This window comes from Xenia sp. Carnegie-2017, unplaced genomic scaffold (assembly GCF_021976095.1).
Source record: "Xenia sp. Carnegie-2017 unplaced genomic scaffold, XeniaSp_v1 HiC_scaffold_22, whole genome shotgun sequence".
Lineage (NCBI taxonomy): Eukaryota > Metazoa > Cnidaria > Anthozoa > Malacalcyonacea > Xeniidae > Xenia > Xenia sp. Carnegie-2017.
In genome coordinates this window covers 13,194,982-13,212,817 of record NW_025813485.1, presented here as the reverse complement: position 1 = coordinate 13,212,817, position 17,836 = coordinate 13,194,982, and the positions used below count along the sequence as shown (strand labels likewise).

Genomic DNA, 17,836 nt, shown 5'->3' with positions numbered 1-17,836 from the left:
GCTTAGTTACTTTGCACGAAACATCTTTTTTTGAGCGAGCTTCACATGTCACAACTTAGATTGCAGTAACATTCATCCAAACAGTTACAATAATTCTTGTGCAGATTTTGAGAAAATCCTCGGTAAATAGACTTTGTATGCAGTGCTGTAGAAGTGGGGGGGCGCTTGGGGGAGGAGCCCCCCTTCAACCTTTGAAATGGGTAATTTCAAAAGGGCACTATTGACAAAAACGTCATGAGAGCCTTCCTTCTGATAAATTTAGTTCTACAGCACTGTTTGCACGGGATAAAATTTCATTGCGGAGAAAAGTTGAATTGTTCAAAAGCCTAGAAAAAAAGTTGAAAACTTTAAATATTTTGTTCGAAAATGAAGACATGATTAATAGAAAAGTCTTTAGAAGTATGCCGTTGAGTTACAAACATCTGTCCATATCATCTTTTTTTCATCCCTCTCGAAAGAAAACTTGCAGCTCAATTACATCAAAGGTGACTGCATCTTACATCACAAATGCATTAAATTAGTATAATCCGTGAAATAATCTTAAGATGAGATTGTATTTGTGTTAGCTAATTTAACCGTATTGCACACATAATGAGATTTTACAAACCTGTCATATTTACGGAAAAGGCGCAAAAAGACTTTTCACATAAGATTTTTGCTCATACCTCCGAATGAATCATATATTTTTATTTTGGAGTGATTGGTCTATCTACAATGCATTGTTGTGCTCTTTTAGCTCGTATTACTTTTAATCCTCGATGTCGCCAGTTGCCCCGTCTTTACTAAAATAAGAATGACTAGGTAGTCCAAAGACGTTTGATAAACAATACGCCTAACATGATCTAGAAACGGAAAATCTCACATGCTAAAAGAAATGAATAGCCAGTAGGTGGGCTTATTATGTCGCAGTCATTGTCGCAATAAATAGATAAAGCCTTTTAATTCTGTCACTTTGGGACTTTACATGTAGTGACCACCAATGGAAAGGAATAAAACGTAAACGGAATGTTCATTTAAATGTTTATATTATATAATTTTATTTCTTACCTTTATGTACAAAACTCAAACAAAGAAGAACTTTCAAGAACTATTGGCATGATTATTTAAAATTTACAACTGAATCACAAATTTTCGCATAAAAAGAGAGATTAGTCTTACTGACCAGATCAGTAATTGATACCCATATTGCGCTCCTATGGATTGTTCATATTGTTTACCTCGAGAAGCTAACAATTGGGGGCGCGGGCAATATGCATATTATATGCATTTTCTACACAATTAGTTTTTATTGAAATCAATTGTGATAGGGGATTATAACATATGAATATCTAAATATATGACTCAGAGAACTCCCCACGATACCGTACAAATACTTGCAAATTTTGGTAATGGTATGTAAATTTCATAGCATTATCATTGTTCATTTCTTTAGAAATGATTTCTTTTACAGCTGATGAAAACCGAAAAAATTACATAGCATGACCAAATTGTCAGACTGGCCACTAAATACCAGTATTGCTTATGACCATTGATCCCGTTTTCTGAGCGTTTATTTTTACCATTGGAAAAATAGGATGCCTTTTGAATGAGCACATTGATGAAAGAATTTTTAAAAACAATTGCCTTGCCAAAACATTGCTAAATAGCCTTAAACCTGTTTACCACTTCCTTTTATAATAGCATTTGACGCACAAGTGCACATGCCTTTACGCAGCACAAGCAAATTAACGTAATCATAGATGGTTAGTTAGAGGAAAGCCATCAATTATTTTGTTCAATCCGTTTACTTTCTTTAATTCCTCACATCAACCCGACAACAATACAAACGATACATGTGTCAATATATCTTTCCGCCTGTGCAAGCTTCAATTGTGAGTGATTAGCATTTACGTAAATATCTCACGAAGTTACAAAAAAGTCGAAAATATTACACCACATACGCTTTTATGAAGGGTAAATGATGAGGCACATAGAGTATGCTTCAATCTTTGACTGCAAAAATGGATGCTCTATATAACTATTATAATTAAATCTTTAATTTTGAATACACCGTTTGCGCTCATAAGACACATTTGTGTGTCTATTATTGTCGCGTGCGAAAATTCATTGCAAATGAAAGCCCTTTTAGTTCAAAGTAATAAAAGGTATAGAATATTTTCATAGAGGTTATTGTTTGTGATCGGATGCTTGTGTCTAATAATTTATATGATATTCAAGTAAACAAAACTATCAAGCTGCGTTAGCTTGCTCAAATGTCGACTATGAATATATGAAGCGAAATGAAAGTCGAACTTGTCAAAGGTTATATTAAAAATATAGCCATCACTAATGTTAGGTGGAATATAGAAGAATTTCTCCATCCGTGTACCGTGTGCGCACTCGAAATTTTGGCCTTTTTTCTTGTCGAGCTGTCTCGCACAATCACCTGATTGGCTGCGTATATCTTGGCTGCATTCTGAGTCGGTGACGTTGTAGGTAATATGATGATAAACTTGTATTGGAATTGTCATCGAGAGATTCATCTAATAGTAAGTGTTTAGTGCTGAAGTTCATCGGAAGTATATATAGTCACAGAGAAAGAGTGTAGAAACGTAAGGAAGTATTTGGGGTACATACAGTAAACGCTTGCTAAAGAGAGAAATAACATAGTAATACAGTGGTGTACATTAAGGAATCCACCAGATATTTGAGACCGTAACCCGTTGACAACAGCGCTGCCTTGGTTTATGTAAGTTGTCGGTAGTTGTAGATATCGCAGTTGTACGTTTCAAAATGGCACGAACATTCGTGATTATATTGCTGTTGGTGTTATTCACGATGGTTGAGTGGAGCTTATCACAACATAACTCTGGTGTACTTATATCCTGCCAAGATACACAAATCTTGAATGGGTCGCGGAACTACACAGCTGCTCACAAATCATTAAGATCGAGTAAGTTCAAGTTGATTTTTTTCACACTTCGATTTCAAAATAAAACCTAATAATCTAGCGATACACGCATATCAAATGAACATAGATCATGTAGAATATGCAAAGAAATAATTATAAGAACGTCCGTTCTTCAAAACAAAATTCTTATATGATCTGTTTCTTGAATATTGCTCCATGACAGTCCCATTATTTGAACTATTAGAATAAAAACATACCGACATTTTTGCAGATGATAATCTTTCCATTTGCGTTCTCAATGCCACGACATGTTGTACACGACCTCTTAGAGAAGATAGGCTTCACAAGACTGCTCAAAAAGATGTCCGAAACTTATATCGAGCAAAAACAGACTTCATCAAAAAAATCTTCAGAAATGCTGAAAAAGAATTGAAAGGTGCGTGTCATATTATAATGTTGTGTGAATTGTGGTCACGATCGAGATGTTTCAAGAATTTCCTAAACCAGTCATAATGTTTCACGCGCAAATGAATTGAGCTGTTTTGAATGGCTATAAATTTTCTTGAAATCGTAAATGAGTTTTTGCGCAATTAATGACAATGACATATATGTCGAATACCCTGGTGTTAAGTGTTTGAACATATGTGCTTCTTCACCGTGTGAATTATTTACATTTTCACAGTCAAATCGTATTTCGGCAGCGTCATAGTATCAGTTCCCATTCTTTTAACCATAATCTCATTTGGGTCGAATAATGGATTTTAAGCGTCGCTCACTGGCATGCTTAAGTCTAACTGGGACAAAAATAACGTATTTCGGGGCATTTTTATCTCCCTACTGTTAACCAGTGTTTTGTCTATGTGTATGTTCGTCACAGTCATTAAAATAAAAAACATCACAGATCTTACACATCTGCTTGATAATATGAGGTGTTTTGTAACAAGCATAGTGTTTATAGAAATAGACGAGTGTTTAACCTTTTAATTCCCGTCTAGTCTGACCTCTAAAGATTCGTTGATTCTTATAGCGTTTCTATTTACTTCAAGTCTCCCATAGATTATTTTGATCCTTCTGGAAATTATTTTGCATTTTCATCTAACTATCAAAATCTGTGCAGGTAGAGAAAGAAACTCGTAAAATTTTATGCCTCTCACGAAGCACGTCCGTTCGCCCCATGTACATATCTGTTTCATTTGAGTTTGTTCATCATCACAACGTGTGTGTTCGTACGCTATGGGTTGCAAAATTTTTTGGCAGCATTTACTTCTTCTAATTTTCACATAGACAGATATGATTTCTGGGCAGTGGGCGCTTTTCATTTTTCTCAAAATTATAAATTTAAATAAATTTTTAATGAAGTGTACAGTTGATTTATCTTCATTCAAGAAACAAAGAATAATGAATGTCTATATTCGATTTAAAATCAATCAAAACATTTACTTATATCTATAACAGAATACATGCATCTGACATGTACAAAATGTATGGACAATCATGCAAGAACAACTTTGCCCACAGCAATCTTTTGGGGCAAAATGTAGCTACTTTTGTCACAATAGATGTAATCAGGGAATGTTTTTTTCGAGACATGGGAAAGGCAAATGTTTTGCTTTATATACTAAGTAAAAAAAGAATCAAGAATTTCAAATAATGTTGCCAACAATCCATTCATTATCTTCTCCATTTGAACTCATGAAATTGAGCCACAAATTGTTCGGAGCCAGTTCTCATATGCAGCCATGCAACGAAACTATCCTTTATTCCTTTACAAAACCCTGGGAAGCAGCGCGGTGTTTGGACACCCACAAATTTGACTTCTTGCTTGAACTTTTATGATATACTGAATGCCAGAGTTATATGTAATAAGCTTTTAATAAATGAAATGAACGGGATCTTAACTTGTACACTATATGAAGTAAAAGGAAACCCTTTTAAAAACAACTAAAAAGCAAACAGGCTCATTTCTAGTTGACTTTCCTGATCTATCTCATTATGGACACGAAACACCCACAACTTTTTAAAACTTTCAAAGCTCCTGTTTCTTTAGTAATTTCTTTCGGAATGAGAGAGTACTGAAATATTTGCCTAAATAGATTTTTCAAAATAACCGTCTATATAGGGTGTTATTGAAACAGTGATGAGCGCATTTGATTATATGTCAGCTAAAATATTTTAAAAATTTCAATCGATTTCTCTGCAGGATATGCATTGATAGAAAACTGTTGTTGGTTGTATTGCATGGTGGGTTTACTTAAACCCTTCAGGAGACGACCTGATCGTAGGATTGAAGCTTTATTTAGAAAATATTTGATTCAAAGTGACTTTTTCCTGCATAAAGAGCGCATACCGCCTTCTCGAAAGGAATGTTTGATTTTAAGATAATTATATGCCTAGTTTGGGATATATGGAGGAAAATTTCACAATTATGACGAGTTAATTAATAAAATGACTTATCCATAGTTAATTCAAAAGGTATGCGTATGTTTTGTTGCGTTTTATCTCAGTTTACAAAGTGTTTGATTTCTTCTCCAAGTATTCCACGATTTAAAAGTATTTGCAATCATCAATTTTTTTTATTATAAAGTGATTTATCATTGTATGAAATACCTGTGTACAACTGATCGAAGTGATCTGCCAGTACCTTTAGGCGTTCCAAATGAGATCAAATCAATCGCTTATAGACCTATCAAATGATTCGTTGGTTATTGTGCAAGCGCTCGGTGTAATTTATCGTTATCATTTGTAATCTAAAAAAATGTCTGTATGAAAATGCTTCTTATAATCAACGCATTCCATTGAATTATATTTTAAAATAATCTAACGCAGCACAATGTAGAGTCTTTCCTATTTATTAATGTCATTTATTAATAAAGTGAATGGTTTGAACCCGGGAGTATCGTTACGTGTTTGTAAATGCAGATCGTCCAGGCTGGCATAGTCCTGAGAAGGACTGTTTTCGTTGTTGTTGACTGACGTTTCGACTACCTTAGCGGTAGTCATCTTCAGAGTAGTCATCTTTTGACTCGGAAGATGACTACCGCTAAGGTTGTCGAAAAGTCAGTCAACAACAACAAAAAGCAGTCCTTCTCAGGACTATGCCAACCTGGACGATCTACATTTACAAACATGTCATTTATTAATGTCATTTATTAATGTCATTTATTATTCATAGTTTTACATATTTCTATATCTTCTGGCCTGGAAGAGAGTGAAGATATAAAAATGGGAATTTAGTTTTCTGTATTGCCATGATTTATTCTTAAATACGTACTCAAACTTTTCTCTTTTCCACAACAATTAGTTCTTTATGGCATTAAACATGGGTTTTCTGGTTTGATCTTAGCACATTTTAACCTCATTAAATGTTTAGTAGCTAGCACATGCATTCCAGAAGAATATTTTGAAGAAATATTTGATGTTTCGAGACTTTGAATGCCAGATTTTCAAATTCACTTTACTCAACTCATGCATTTTTTTTTGTAAAAACGGGAAAAGCTTGATCCTGGTAGTGCATGACCACTGAACTAGAAGACTAGAGGTCGGCAGTACGACATATAAGATTTTTTTGTCTTCATTGATATTTCATTTATTTCCTAATAAATTAAGCAGATTATATAGTTTGGCTATGTCTAATTAGGAGATTTATTAAATGATCACGTTTGGAATGTATATATATATATATATAGAAGAGTAAGAAATCACGAAACAGGCTTGTCGGGATGAAATTGTAGTTTTGTGTATTTTTTCTTCTTATCAATATATATATATATATATATATATATATATATATATATATATATATATATATATATATATATATATATATATACAAGAGGGATTTTTCACCTATCTCTAGTTTTTTAATACGTTACCATCAATGTCCTAGGTGCAGTTTCCCCGCTATAAGCAGTCAACGACTGTTTAGGACTATGAAAAAAGCAACTTTTTTTAATTTCAAAGCTTTCGAAAGAGTTTTTTGCAGGATACACAAAGTGTTTGTTGTTTTTTACTTGTTCATTCCACATACATACATGACCTCTTTGGCTGATATTTACGAACGTGTAAATGAAATTGAAATTTGTTCCCAAACCAAACCAAACCAATGATGTTTGAAAATATTAACACGACATTCAAAATGAGCTGTGGAATTATTTTCCATCATTAGCTAATTCATTGACGGGAAAATGGGAAAACATTTTTTGGCTTTGTGAACGGATTCAATTTGCGATGACGCTTATTTATAAATTAAATATTCGCTGGATAATAATAGAAATGTTAAATTCCAATTACATGCTGGCTTTCATTCAAAGCTGAATTGAAATTATTTAGTATAGTAGTTTGTTACTTAAAGTTAAAGGTTTCATTTTACGAAATGTACGTAAACTTGGATGTCGTTCAGTAAATGCAGAGAAAATTTGGACAAGAACTCCTCTGCTAAAACAAAAAAATGCATAATACACGAAACAATGTTCGTGACGTCCAATCTCTAGACATGGTCTGCAAATTTTATACTTGTCATGAGCTAAAATCTCTAAAACTGTGATGGACTTTCTCTTGAAAATTAATGTTTGCATGTGTTTACTTCTTTAACCATGGAAACATTTGTTAGATACGGGATCTAGATGATTTATTGTCAGTTGTTTTTCCGATTTGCTTATCTTAACGCCACACACCTGTTCTATAATTTTAGATTGTAACGAAAATTGATTTCATACCATAATGCAAACGAAAATAAAGCTATGCCAATCCTTTGTTTAATCAGGAAACGACTGACTGTCGAGGTTCTAATTCTTCCGCATTACAAAAATGTCTATTTTTATAGAAGTTAAAAGCATGCAATCACTACATCTTTTACAGTGTTAAGAGATCTTTGATTTAAATATGAAAAATGTCATATCCTCTTACACAGACATCCTTAGAAGGGTCTTGGGTATATCACTGAATACGTGAATAAACATCCCCGAATTAACGTTCTACAGGGACAGCCCTGTTTTCTCGTTTGCTTTGAAAAAATATCGTAGATTTATGAAGAGTACTCAGTAAAATTTGCTTAAAATTTGATATTTTTCTTATTCCACAATCTCTTTCTTTGACGAACATCCGGCTTAATTTAAATGTTTTGATAAATTAGCAAGCGTGATTTTTTAATTTGCTAAAGAAGTTTTATCAGTGGAAAATGCTTTTTGAATTTTTGATCTCGTAACTTGTGATCGTTGCAGCTTTCGTTCAAATCATAATAACTATTAACACTTGTCAATGCCTTTGATATGATATAATATATTCTAAAACCTTTGTACATCATGTATTATAAATCTTGATTAACGGATCTGATCTAGTATATTTCATTTATAATTTATGATCCATTTATTTTGACGCTTCTCTTACTAATCAACGGCAAATTTAATGCTGCATCGATGGCAGGATTTTTGCTAAGTATTTCAAATGAAGCGATCAATAGAGGGAAAATACCGTCTTCCAGCTTTTATGAGGTGATTTTGAAGCCCTACTTTGTGAGTGTGAGGAAGCCTTTAAAATAACACTAAAGTTAATAGAACTTGGAGCCTTGTTGTTATAAAATATTTTATGCTTTTCATTCCAGCTCACTTTCAAGACTGTATTAAAAGGTCTGAAACCGTACTTGTGAAACAGCTGATGAACAAATATCGAAGTGTGTACGTAAACAATTCGTACATCACTAAAGATTTCTACGAGAAACTTATGGCGCATTATCGTTTTGGAATGTACGAAATTCATGACATTGTACATGATCTTTTCAAAAAGGTTTTTCTAACAATGTACGGCTTACTCAAGTCACCACAGCCAACAAATTCCGAAAGGAAATGTGCATCAACTTACTACGATAAAGAAAAACCTTTCGGAGACGCACCCAGGCAGATAATTCCTCGGCTAAAAAGGTCTATAATTGCAGCTAGAACATACTTGAACGCTATACGTGTTGGTAAAACGATCGTTGAAAACTTGGGCGACGACAAATGGTTGAATGGGAAATGTATTCGATCCACGACAAATATGATTCAATGCTCCATGTGTCCTGGCTACAGTAGTATAAAACCATGTCCGTGGAGTTGCAGGAAAGTGTTCCTTCGATGCTTATCACCTTTCAACCAATTAAAACATGAATGGAACAAGTATCTTGCCTCCTTGAAAAATCTTGGCTTTGTGCTTACAAATAGATACAGTTTAGATGACGTCTTCTCAGAGCTACCAGGCGATATTGACGAGGCCATATCCCATGGGTATAGTGCACTGTTAGGAAAAGCCGCGGAGGTTCGTTAATTATTTATGTTCTTTCCGTCATTGAGACTTTTAATTTTTTTGCATACCTTCAGGGACCGCGGAAGATTGATTATTTTTTTGGGGGGGGAGGGGGTAGTATAGATATATTATGCATGAATGCAGTATTAAGCTCGTTTAAAATTCTTTATTTTCTACGGACTACATCATGCAAATACGAATACCCCTCTCCCCCCCAATTATCAATTATCTGCGGTCCTCGTCCTTGCTTGCATTTAAGTAACAATCTACCTTACACAAAGCCTATGATAAGTTAACACCAAATGCCTAATCCTGGAATAGATGTTTTGTATAGACTAAAAACTCAGAACTTGTTTTACATAAAGAGCGTTTTTACATGACGTCAAAGCCCTCATGTGGATGCACCAATTGAGAAGCTTTTAATGAAAGTCTTTTGTTTGTACATAAATATGGCTGCGCCCTCATGTTAATCCCAAAAGAATGAGGGAAAACGCTCTATAGGCAAAAATAATTATCAAACAGTAGCCATGTTCTATTGGCTTGGCCACGCGGTTCCATCTTCAGTGGCACAAATGATCGTGACGACTGTGAAACTACGCGGTTGCAGGGAGAGGCCGTCGACACAGTTAATCCGTGAGCGTCCTTTGCTGGCGTTTTTCCCGTTACGCCGAACACCATTTACCCATGGCTGGGGACTATTTAATCCATAGCTGGGCAAACCTTGTCAGCAGGGCGTGTCCACACGTCGGTGGGCCTGGCCTGTCGTGACTGAGGGGGGTTTGTCCTCCGGAGGTTTCTGTCAGGGTTACCTCACCCTTAGCCTTTGGGCAGTCAAACCCTAACCGCAAGGCAGCGGGTTCCAGTTAATTTAAGGGCGCTGGAAACTCGACCCTCGCCAGAGCCCCGTTAGCCGAACACAGGCTGCACCACGAGTAGGTGGGGCTGACTTGACTGACAGAAGCTTTATTATCGCTTGGACATTTGCGGCACTTTTAATGCGCGTCCGTATCAGTCCTTACAACCCGAAACTAAATTAAGTAATTCTTTAATCAACAAATCAATTCATCTGCATACATGCGACCCTCAAAATGTCCAAGGTCAATCAAGGCAAACCAAGAATACTTTAATGTATCACTAGTTATATAGCTGCACAATTTACTCCTGGTATATATTATTTTTTCTTTGTTCCCCTCCTGTATAAACAAATTATTTGTAAAGAGGGAGTCACGACAAAGTTCTGAAATTTATTTAGCATTACTATAAGACTTGCAAGTTGATGATGCCACAGTCTATCACCAAAACAAATCATCGATCTTACGATGCATTTTTATCTGGATCCTAATTTGTTTTATTTCAACGCTGGAAGTTTTGAAAACTTGCCAAAGCATTTCCCATCACGACAAAAGGGTTCATGTAAAGCGATTGTAATACTAAATGCATTTTAGATCAGTACCAAATACTGCCAAACCACCAAGAAGCAAAGACGGTCGACAGTAACGTCTGATAACGACGATTTCATCTTTGTCAACAATGTTGAAGGGAGAAGAGTTGTAAGACGTGCATTGAAGGGAAAAGGAAACAAATTAACCATTAGTAGGTAAGATGATCATATCATGCATGCACATCTGCATAGCAGGTCTGTTATTCTAGAGATCCTTTTTGTTTCTCAACAAGACTTTTTCTTAGTTTATTGAAGAAATATGACAGTCATTTTTCAAAGTTCGTGTCCTTCTGGAGTACGCTTCCTTCATCGATGTGCGACAAAACTATTGTGGCAAGTATTGGCAGCAAGCAATGTTGGAATGACACCCAGCTGGTTGTTGAGTAAGTACATAAGAATATGATTAAAAAACAAAAGTTGACGACAGACTCAATGAAAGTCATAACGACTCAGGAAATCATACAAATCATGTTGATTATTCTATACATATATTAGTGGCGCCAGCAATGGGGGCAAGGGGGGAATTCCCTCCCCCCCCCAATCTTACCTTAGTATGGGAAAGATTGGGGGAGGGGAATTACCCCCCTTGCCTCCATTGCTGGCGCCACCAATATATGTATAGTTTAATCAATGCATTGCTTAAACTACTGATGTGAGCTAGATTCAAACGAGGGAAAATCCAAACATTTAAAAAACACGATAAAGAACTCAATTTTACTTTCTTATCCTACAGTAACACGGCCATTTTGGGACACAACGATTCATACGCAAACGAAGAAAACGGCGGAGAAAACAATGCAGAAATTAGAAAAATGATAAGAGAACTTGAGTCAATAATTCTACAGATGAAAACAGCCATTAATGGCAGAGACGTCAACAATGAGAACGACGAGGAATTAAATGGGGGCAGCGGAAGCGGAAGTGGAAATGCTTCTGGAGAAAGTAGCGGCGAAGAAGATGACGAGGGTGATGGGGGAAATTCATCAACGGACGAATCTTTTAAAACTACAACACAATCAAATGAAGATGATAGAGTTGAAAGTGTGTTTCTTAGGACGGATCCTCCTGATAATTCAGGAAATGGCTATGGAGCAAGTTTTAATGACGTAACTTCGTGGTTTCAACTTTTAATACCAGTAATCATGCTATTTTTCTAAGCGATGACTGAAGTTTACTTGGAGTACGAGAATATGTTGGAGACATAAAGATTGTTATCAATGCATGAATTGAGAAGTGAATGATTAAGTTTTGTGTTCCACGATTTGGTTCGTGGGAAAGAAATATAACTGAAGAAATATTGTTTAGGTAATATATGACGAAACGTTCCTTGAGAAAATAGAGAGTGAGAGATCTTTTGGTTATATAAATCAACCTAAAATTTTTCGCATGCCAAACACATTAGAAACAAAAGATAATTAGGAGTTTGAGCTCGTGATACTTTCATTTGGCACACGAAAAATTCGTACGAAGCTGGACTTAAAATATTTCAGCCATTTTGAAGCAAATTGAGGAAAAAATTTACATTATCACATGGTTGGAACATTAATTAATGCAATCATTTCTATCTATGCGTGTTTGTGTTATCTTTTAATTCTGGAAATTGAACTATTTGATTTACAAAGATTGAAGTCAAAAATATTTTACTTTGGGTTGCGTGGCATTATTTTTCGTCATAATTTTCCAAGCTCACACATCGCTCAACCAACGATTTCTGGTTTGAGATAATATAAATGGGCCTTTCAAATTCCCCTACTTTCCTTCTAACAACGTGCTTTCATTCTCTAGTTTTTTATTGATACATAAGTGAAGTTTGCTATTTCATGTAACTAGCTATGTACAGATGATATAAAAATATAATATATAAATGAAAGTGTTCCACATTTCATGTAAATATGTTCATAAATACATGCGCTCTATTTTAGTCACAATATAGAGGATGGTCTGCACAAGCACGATTTACCGGTAACAAAGAAATCATTTGCCCAATAAAAAGTTAGAGAGCTATAGGAAAAGGTTAAACTTGGCCGCCAGAAGTTGTTTAAATTAGGAATAACGACTGATATCTCTGAAGGAACTTCTATTTTAGGAAATTCCTTTATAATGTTAATGCAAAGTAAATCATTAAAATGTTATTGATTTTAAATCAACCAGTTGCATGACCTTAACACACATCAGTTGTCTTTTGTAAAAAATAAAACTTTACGACACTCTTACTGGTAACATGAAACATTGTCGCTTGCCTTTGAAAGCCATAAAATAACCAGCTCACCTAAAAAACACCGGTATCTGTCATTCTAAGTTGAAATAGTAATAATTCGCTTTCAGTTATGTGGAAAACTTTCACGATTTTCCAAGGTAACGCTATAACTTAATCTAATGGAAATGGAATACTGTACGAACGCGACATGAATGACAACTAAAGCATGATATTGTCACAAAAATTCTATCTGACAACGACAACACAATCAATGCGTGGCAAAGATATAGCAAAGTGTAATGTGGATTGCAAGAATGACAAGTGAGCACGATTCACTTGGTTTTGAAAAACTCGTTGGAGCAATTACAGCTTCTGTTGTAAATTCTTCATCGTCCGGCGTACTAAAGGACGACACTAAACATGAAAAGAAGAAACAAATGAGTAATTGGAAGGGATCTATCACTACAATAATGTCGATCAGTATGAATATTAATATGTACTAAGGAGAAGAACTTTATCAGTTATATCATTTTAGATCTTTGCACAAACTAGATTTTCAAACATACTTTTTTGAGGTATGGTATTGTTACGTTTTTAAACTAGTACCAAAAGCCCAGCACATACCATTGTCATCGTCACTTGATCCGCATTCTTCGTCATCACCACATCCCGACTCACCGCTTGGTTCGGCATAAATATTGTGGTCTCCAGAACCAGAACCTAGTCGAACAAAGGTAGAGTGAAATACTACCTACTACTTTTTCCCAGGAAATTTAAATTCTTTTAAAATTTTTTTACCGAAATAAAGAAAATTTCAATCACCAACCGTCGACTAAGTTTTATAGTAACCTTGGGTTGAGCTAACCTGTCGCTTTTTAAAGAACTTTGTTTTTGAGGCAATATGATCAATCGCCTCATTATGTTGGTAATCGTTTATACATGTTTGTAAGCATTTTGGAAAAACTAACCAGTATCAACCCCACTACCATAACCACTTGCTTTAGTAGCTGGGGGACGAAACGTGCTCTTCTGACGGTCAAGTACTTTCCCCAAAAGTTGCAAAACATCATTTTCCATTGGGTAATTATTTACTGGTTTCAAATGGTGATCACTAAAAAACAAAACAAGACGATGCAAACGAGTTTGATAAAGAGTAATCATGCAATAATTTTATTAATTTCTAACGGACCTATCAATTGCGGTAATCCAGCACTTCTTTTCGGACGATGATGCAAACAGACCTCCATTTTTGTACAAATAGCGAAGTGGAAAAACCTGAGAAATTTTTCGAACTCGGTCAAATTATTTCGGAGAAATATCAACCGTTTTCCAATATCTTTGGACGTAAGAAGATCTTGATACGGTTTTTGATCATCGTTCGTCAAATAAAGGTCATCATTTGACCATTCTGTTTTCTTTTTAGGCGATTTAAGACTTACAATTGCATTGGCCCTGTATTCTGTTATGTTATGGCAGTGTTTTGTAACCTACAAGGAGGAATTTGAAAAGCAATCAGCTTTACAGCGTTTTGAAAAAAATAATAAATTCATAACAAATGTTGGAATCATATTTTTCTGTCGCAAGCACTATATGTTTATGGCAAGTTATCAGAAAAGTTGTCAACAAAACTTCAACATATTTATTCTCAGAAAACGAGAAGAATCGCTCTGTTTCTTTATTGAGATATAAAGCCAATTTTCAGAAAGGTAAAACTTTGTGTATCCAATCAGCATTTGGAGGCTCTTACTTCGGAAAGAAAATACTCGATAACAGCACCATTTTTTACAAGATTTTAACTTAACCCCCACGGCCTCCAATCTCTTCGCAACAACCCTGATATGTTACTCTTTTTCACTATTTTTTGATGAAGTTGAAAGATCTTACCCTATGTTTAACATTCACATGGCTTGCATGTGATACTGCTTCTGACAATATTTCCTGTAACTTTGAAAACAATGCTGATGCATCCAAAGATTTTGCCAGGTATCTTTGGCGAATTTTAAACTTGTTAATGAAATCGCTCCACACATTTTCCAATTCGTTGTAAGGCTTCAGACACGATACCATAACTTCTCGACAGTATTTTCCACAAGTTTCCACATCATGAAGACTAGAGCACAGAGGACAATGTCTCATTAAGATCAGTCCCGTGATACAATTCTCAGATAGCTGAATACGATCTAAGACGTCCATAACGTGGCCGATGATTTTGTAATTATGTAAAAATTGTTGCACCAATCCAAACTTATTCATAATAAGTAATCTAAGTTTGAACGGTACGTTTTTAAATGGGTCGATAACGTCGTAATAATCTTTGAGACAAACAGCGAAGTCTTCTGGAAGTTCTTTCCGAGCAACTGTGTGTTGGTAAACAATGGGATAGATATTTCGGAAAAGCTCTTCAGTTATGTTTTGAGCTTTTATCTCCCTACTGCTCAAAGAGGTTCTCAGTTTGTCAAACAGACCAAGGAGATGTGGCTTGATGAAATGAGCAAGATTTCTATTGACTTGAAACTGCAGAGAGTCGGCAATGTTTGCGGATGATTCATTCAAGACACCATGAATAACAACTAAAAAAGGAAAAAATATTCCTTGGCTGCAGCATATTGCATGTTCGTTTTTTTTTTGTAAATTGATGATTTATCCATCCTGTCTAATTAATCACCTAATTAAATCTGATACCATCTGATTGATTTCTCTTCACACTATCCATATTTTTCTAATTATTCCAAGAGTATCAAATAATATTTTGGCAAGAAGGAAAAAATATAGTGCAATGTGACTTATTGTCATTAGATACGCTGACAACGAAGCTACCTTTGACAATTATGTTTATCGACTAACCGCTTTAAGCAAAACATGTTTTATTAAATATTGGTTTCATTTATGAAATTCAATAACTGTAAAAAGTGATCTCATTTTGCTCAGCTTTGTACACGGCGATTAGCTCACCAAGTTCAGAACAAAGTTTGAAATATTTAAGCAACAATTTATATGAAACGGATGGTCAAATTTAGGTTGACATGTTTACCATACACAGGATTTAGCGCTCGCTTTTTTTTTAAAAGAATAAATAAATTTGTCGTCATAGGGATTTGTACTATAAGGCTTAAAGCAACATTACATACACAAAATTTTTCTAAAAATCAGTATAGAAAAAAACGAGAAAACTGTGTCTGCTGAGAGTGATTGAAATACATTCTGAGAATAAGCTTTCACTGTGAAAGATTTAATGTCTCACAGAGACTATAGTTAGATCAGACATTGCAAAGATTTTGCAAAGGACAAAAATCAAGAAAGACCATGTTTTCTACGATCAATATTGTCATAAATGAAAAACGAAAAGAGTTTCGATCTCAATAAAAATTTCTGAATTGTAGTCAATCAAGCTTTGTATGAGCACCGGTTAACTTGAACTGGCCGTCTTTTCCCATGCCTACTGGTTTGCACAAAAAATGAAGTTTGATTAGCCAATTTATAAATTATTGGCAGCTTATGGACTTCTTCATTAACTTAACATAAACATGACCAAAAACTAATAACACAGAAGTAGACTGCAGTGCAAATGATAAATACACGTACGCATTGGAAATTTAAAACTTGTCTTTCTAGAAAATGTATTCATTATATACATTGTTTCCAACTAATGGAAAGGTGTTAAAACACCAGCAAAAGCCTTTGAGATATATAGCATCGCCAATTTAAATTTAATTTGCCGTTTGCCAAAAACTCAACGAGTAACCCCAATATAATGCGTAGAAATTCATCATCTAAGCCTTGCCAATTCAACAAGTAATGGCTATTTTTATTATGAATATTATTCAACAATCAACAACCGGATATACATGTATTTTCACATTGATACCGTAAGCCATAGGAAACACCGGACGATTAGTTTAGCATGCTGTGTTTTAATTCATTGAATACAAGAGTGTACTGACAAAGATACGCACGACAGATAATACTTCGTTGGGTGATAAGGTTGAAACAATTTTTTCAATCTGCTAATGAGTTTGTTCCCCTTTATATCGATATAGAGTTTTCAACGGACTATCAAAGCACATATTTTATCAATGGACATCTTCATTTCTTGCATTCCAACAAAATTATGTCCACATGTGTATGCTTTGACCTACTTTGAAAAATGTACATAATATTCACCTGTTCTAAGGAATTAACGAATTTTAACAACAATCTATTCATGCCTTTAACAACAATCTATTCATGCCATGCAAAAGTCTGTCCGATTTAAAACATCCAGGGAGCTTTGTATTTGTATGATTATTACCGACACCTGCTGATTTGAATGCACTTCGAATTTGTAGTGACTGCATGGTTTGTTTGGAAACAAGTCTGCGATAACCCAAAGGACGCAAACAAATCAAAAATGATTTTTACGAATCATTCTTACCTTCTAAATCGTCATAAACATATTTAAGTCGCCTTCTTAGGTTCTCATTTCGTTCTTGTATAAGATTAAGTACGCTCGTGGTAATTTGTGTTCGTAGTTTATTCCTAGTCGTTTTATTGCAACAGCCAGTATCATTGGAGCATATATTGGGCCACATATCGGCAGATGCTGTCAAAAACAATAATAATAACACTTGATCTACACAAACATCAATAAGTGCATCATCGCTGTAACCAAACACGCGATATGGAAAATTATGAAAAATCAAATAAATAATATCTACTGCACCGTTGGCTTTGCTTTGGTTGGCGAGGAACACATTCATTTCTTTCGGACATAAAGTCCGATTTGATCTCCCGCACTCAGTATAGAAATTTAAGCTTGCTAGAATTAAGATAGCAATGTACACAGCCGAATGCAGCATTGTTTAAGATATTAAATAGAAGCCCCGCTTTGGTTCAGTGTAAGCATGCCAAAGTACAACCACAACGCGCCAAACGTCGGTTCCCCAATGTTGAGATCGAAACACCACGCTACGTCTCTTTCCGGTCAATTCTTGTTTTAGATTCATCGATTTTCGATGACAACTAATTAAAAGCCATTCTTTTCATTGGCCGAATA

The 17,836-nt window shown here is 35.0% G+C and overlaps 2 protein-coding genes across 2 annotated transcripts; one reads left to right on the top strand and one right to left on the bottom strand.

The window, feature by feature from the left end:
• Positions 1-2,331: 2,331 nt before the first annotated feature.
• LOC124445965 (glypican-6-like) lies at positions 2,332-12,477 on the top strand. Its single transcript, XM_046996752.1, has 6 exons — positions 2,332-2,932; positions 3,162-3,326; positions 8,490-9,178; positions 10,612-10,763; positions 10,853-10,990; positions 11,341-12,477. The coding sequence occupies exons 1-6, from the start codon at positions 2,773-2,775 to the stop codon at positions 11,762-11,764; spliced, it is 1,728 nt and encodes a 575-aa protein (XP_046852708.1). The 5' UTR covers positions 2,332-2,772; the 3' UTR covers positions 11,765-12,477.
• Positions 12,176-17,779, bottom strand: LOC124445966 (glypican-6-like). The gene is made up of 7 exons (XM_046996753.1): positions 17,504-17,779; positions 17,216-17,383; positions 14,689-15,374; positions 13,994-14,291; positions 13,773-13,915; positions 13,429-13,524; positions 12,176-13,218 (listed from the first exon to the last, which is right to left on the bottom strand). Exons 1-5 carry the CDS (start codon positions 17,637-17,639, stop codon positions 13,902-13,904), a joined length of 1,302 nt encoding a protein of 433 aa, XP_046852709.1. The 5' UTR covers positions 17,640-17,779; the 3' UTR covers positions 12,176-13,218; positions 13,429-13,524; positions 13,773-13,901.
• Between the last annotated feature and the right edge of the window lie 57 nt (positions 17,780-17,836).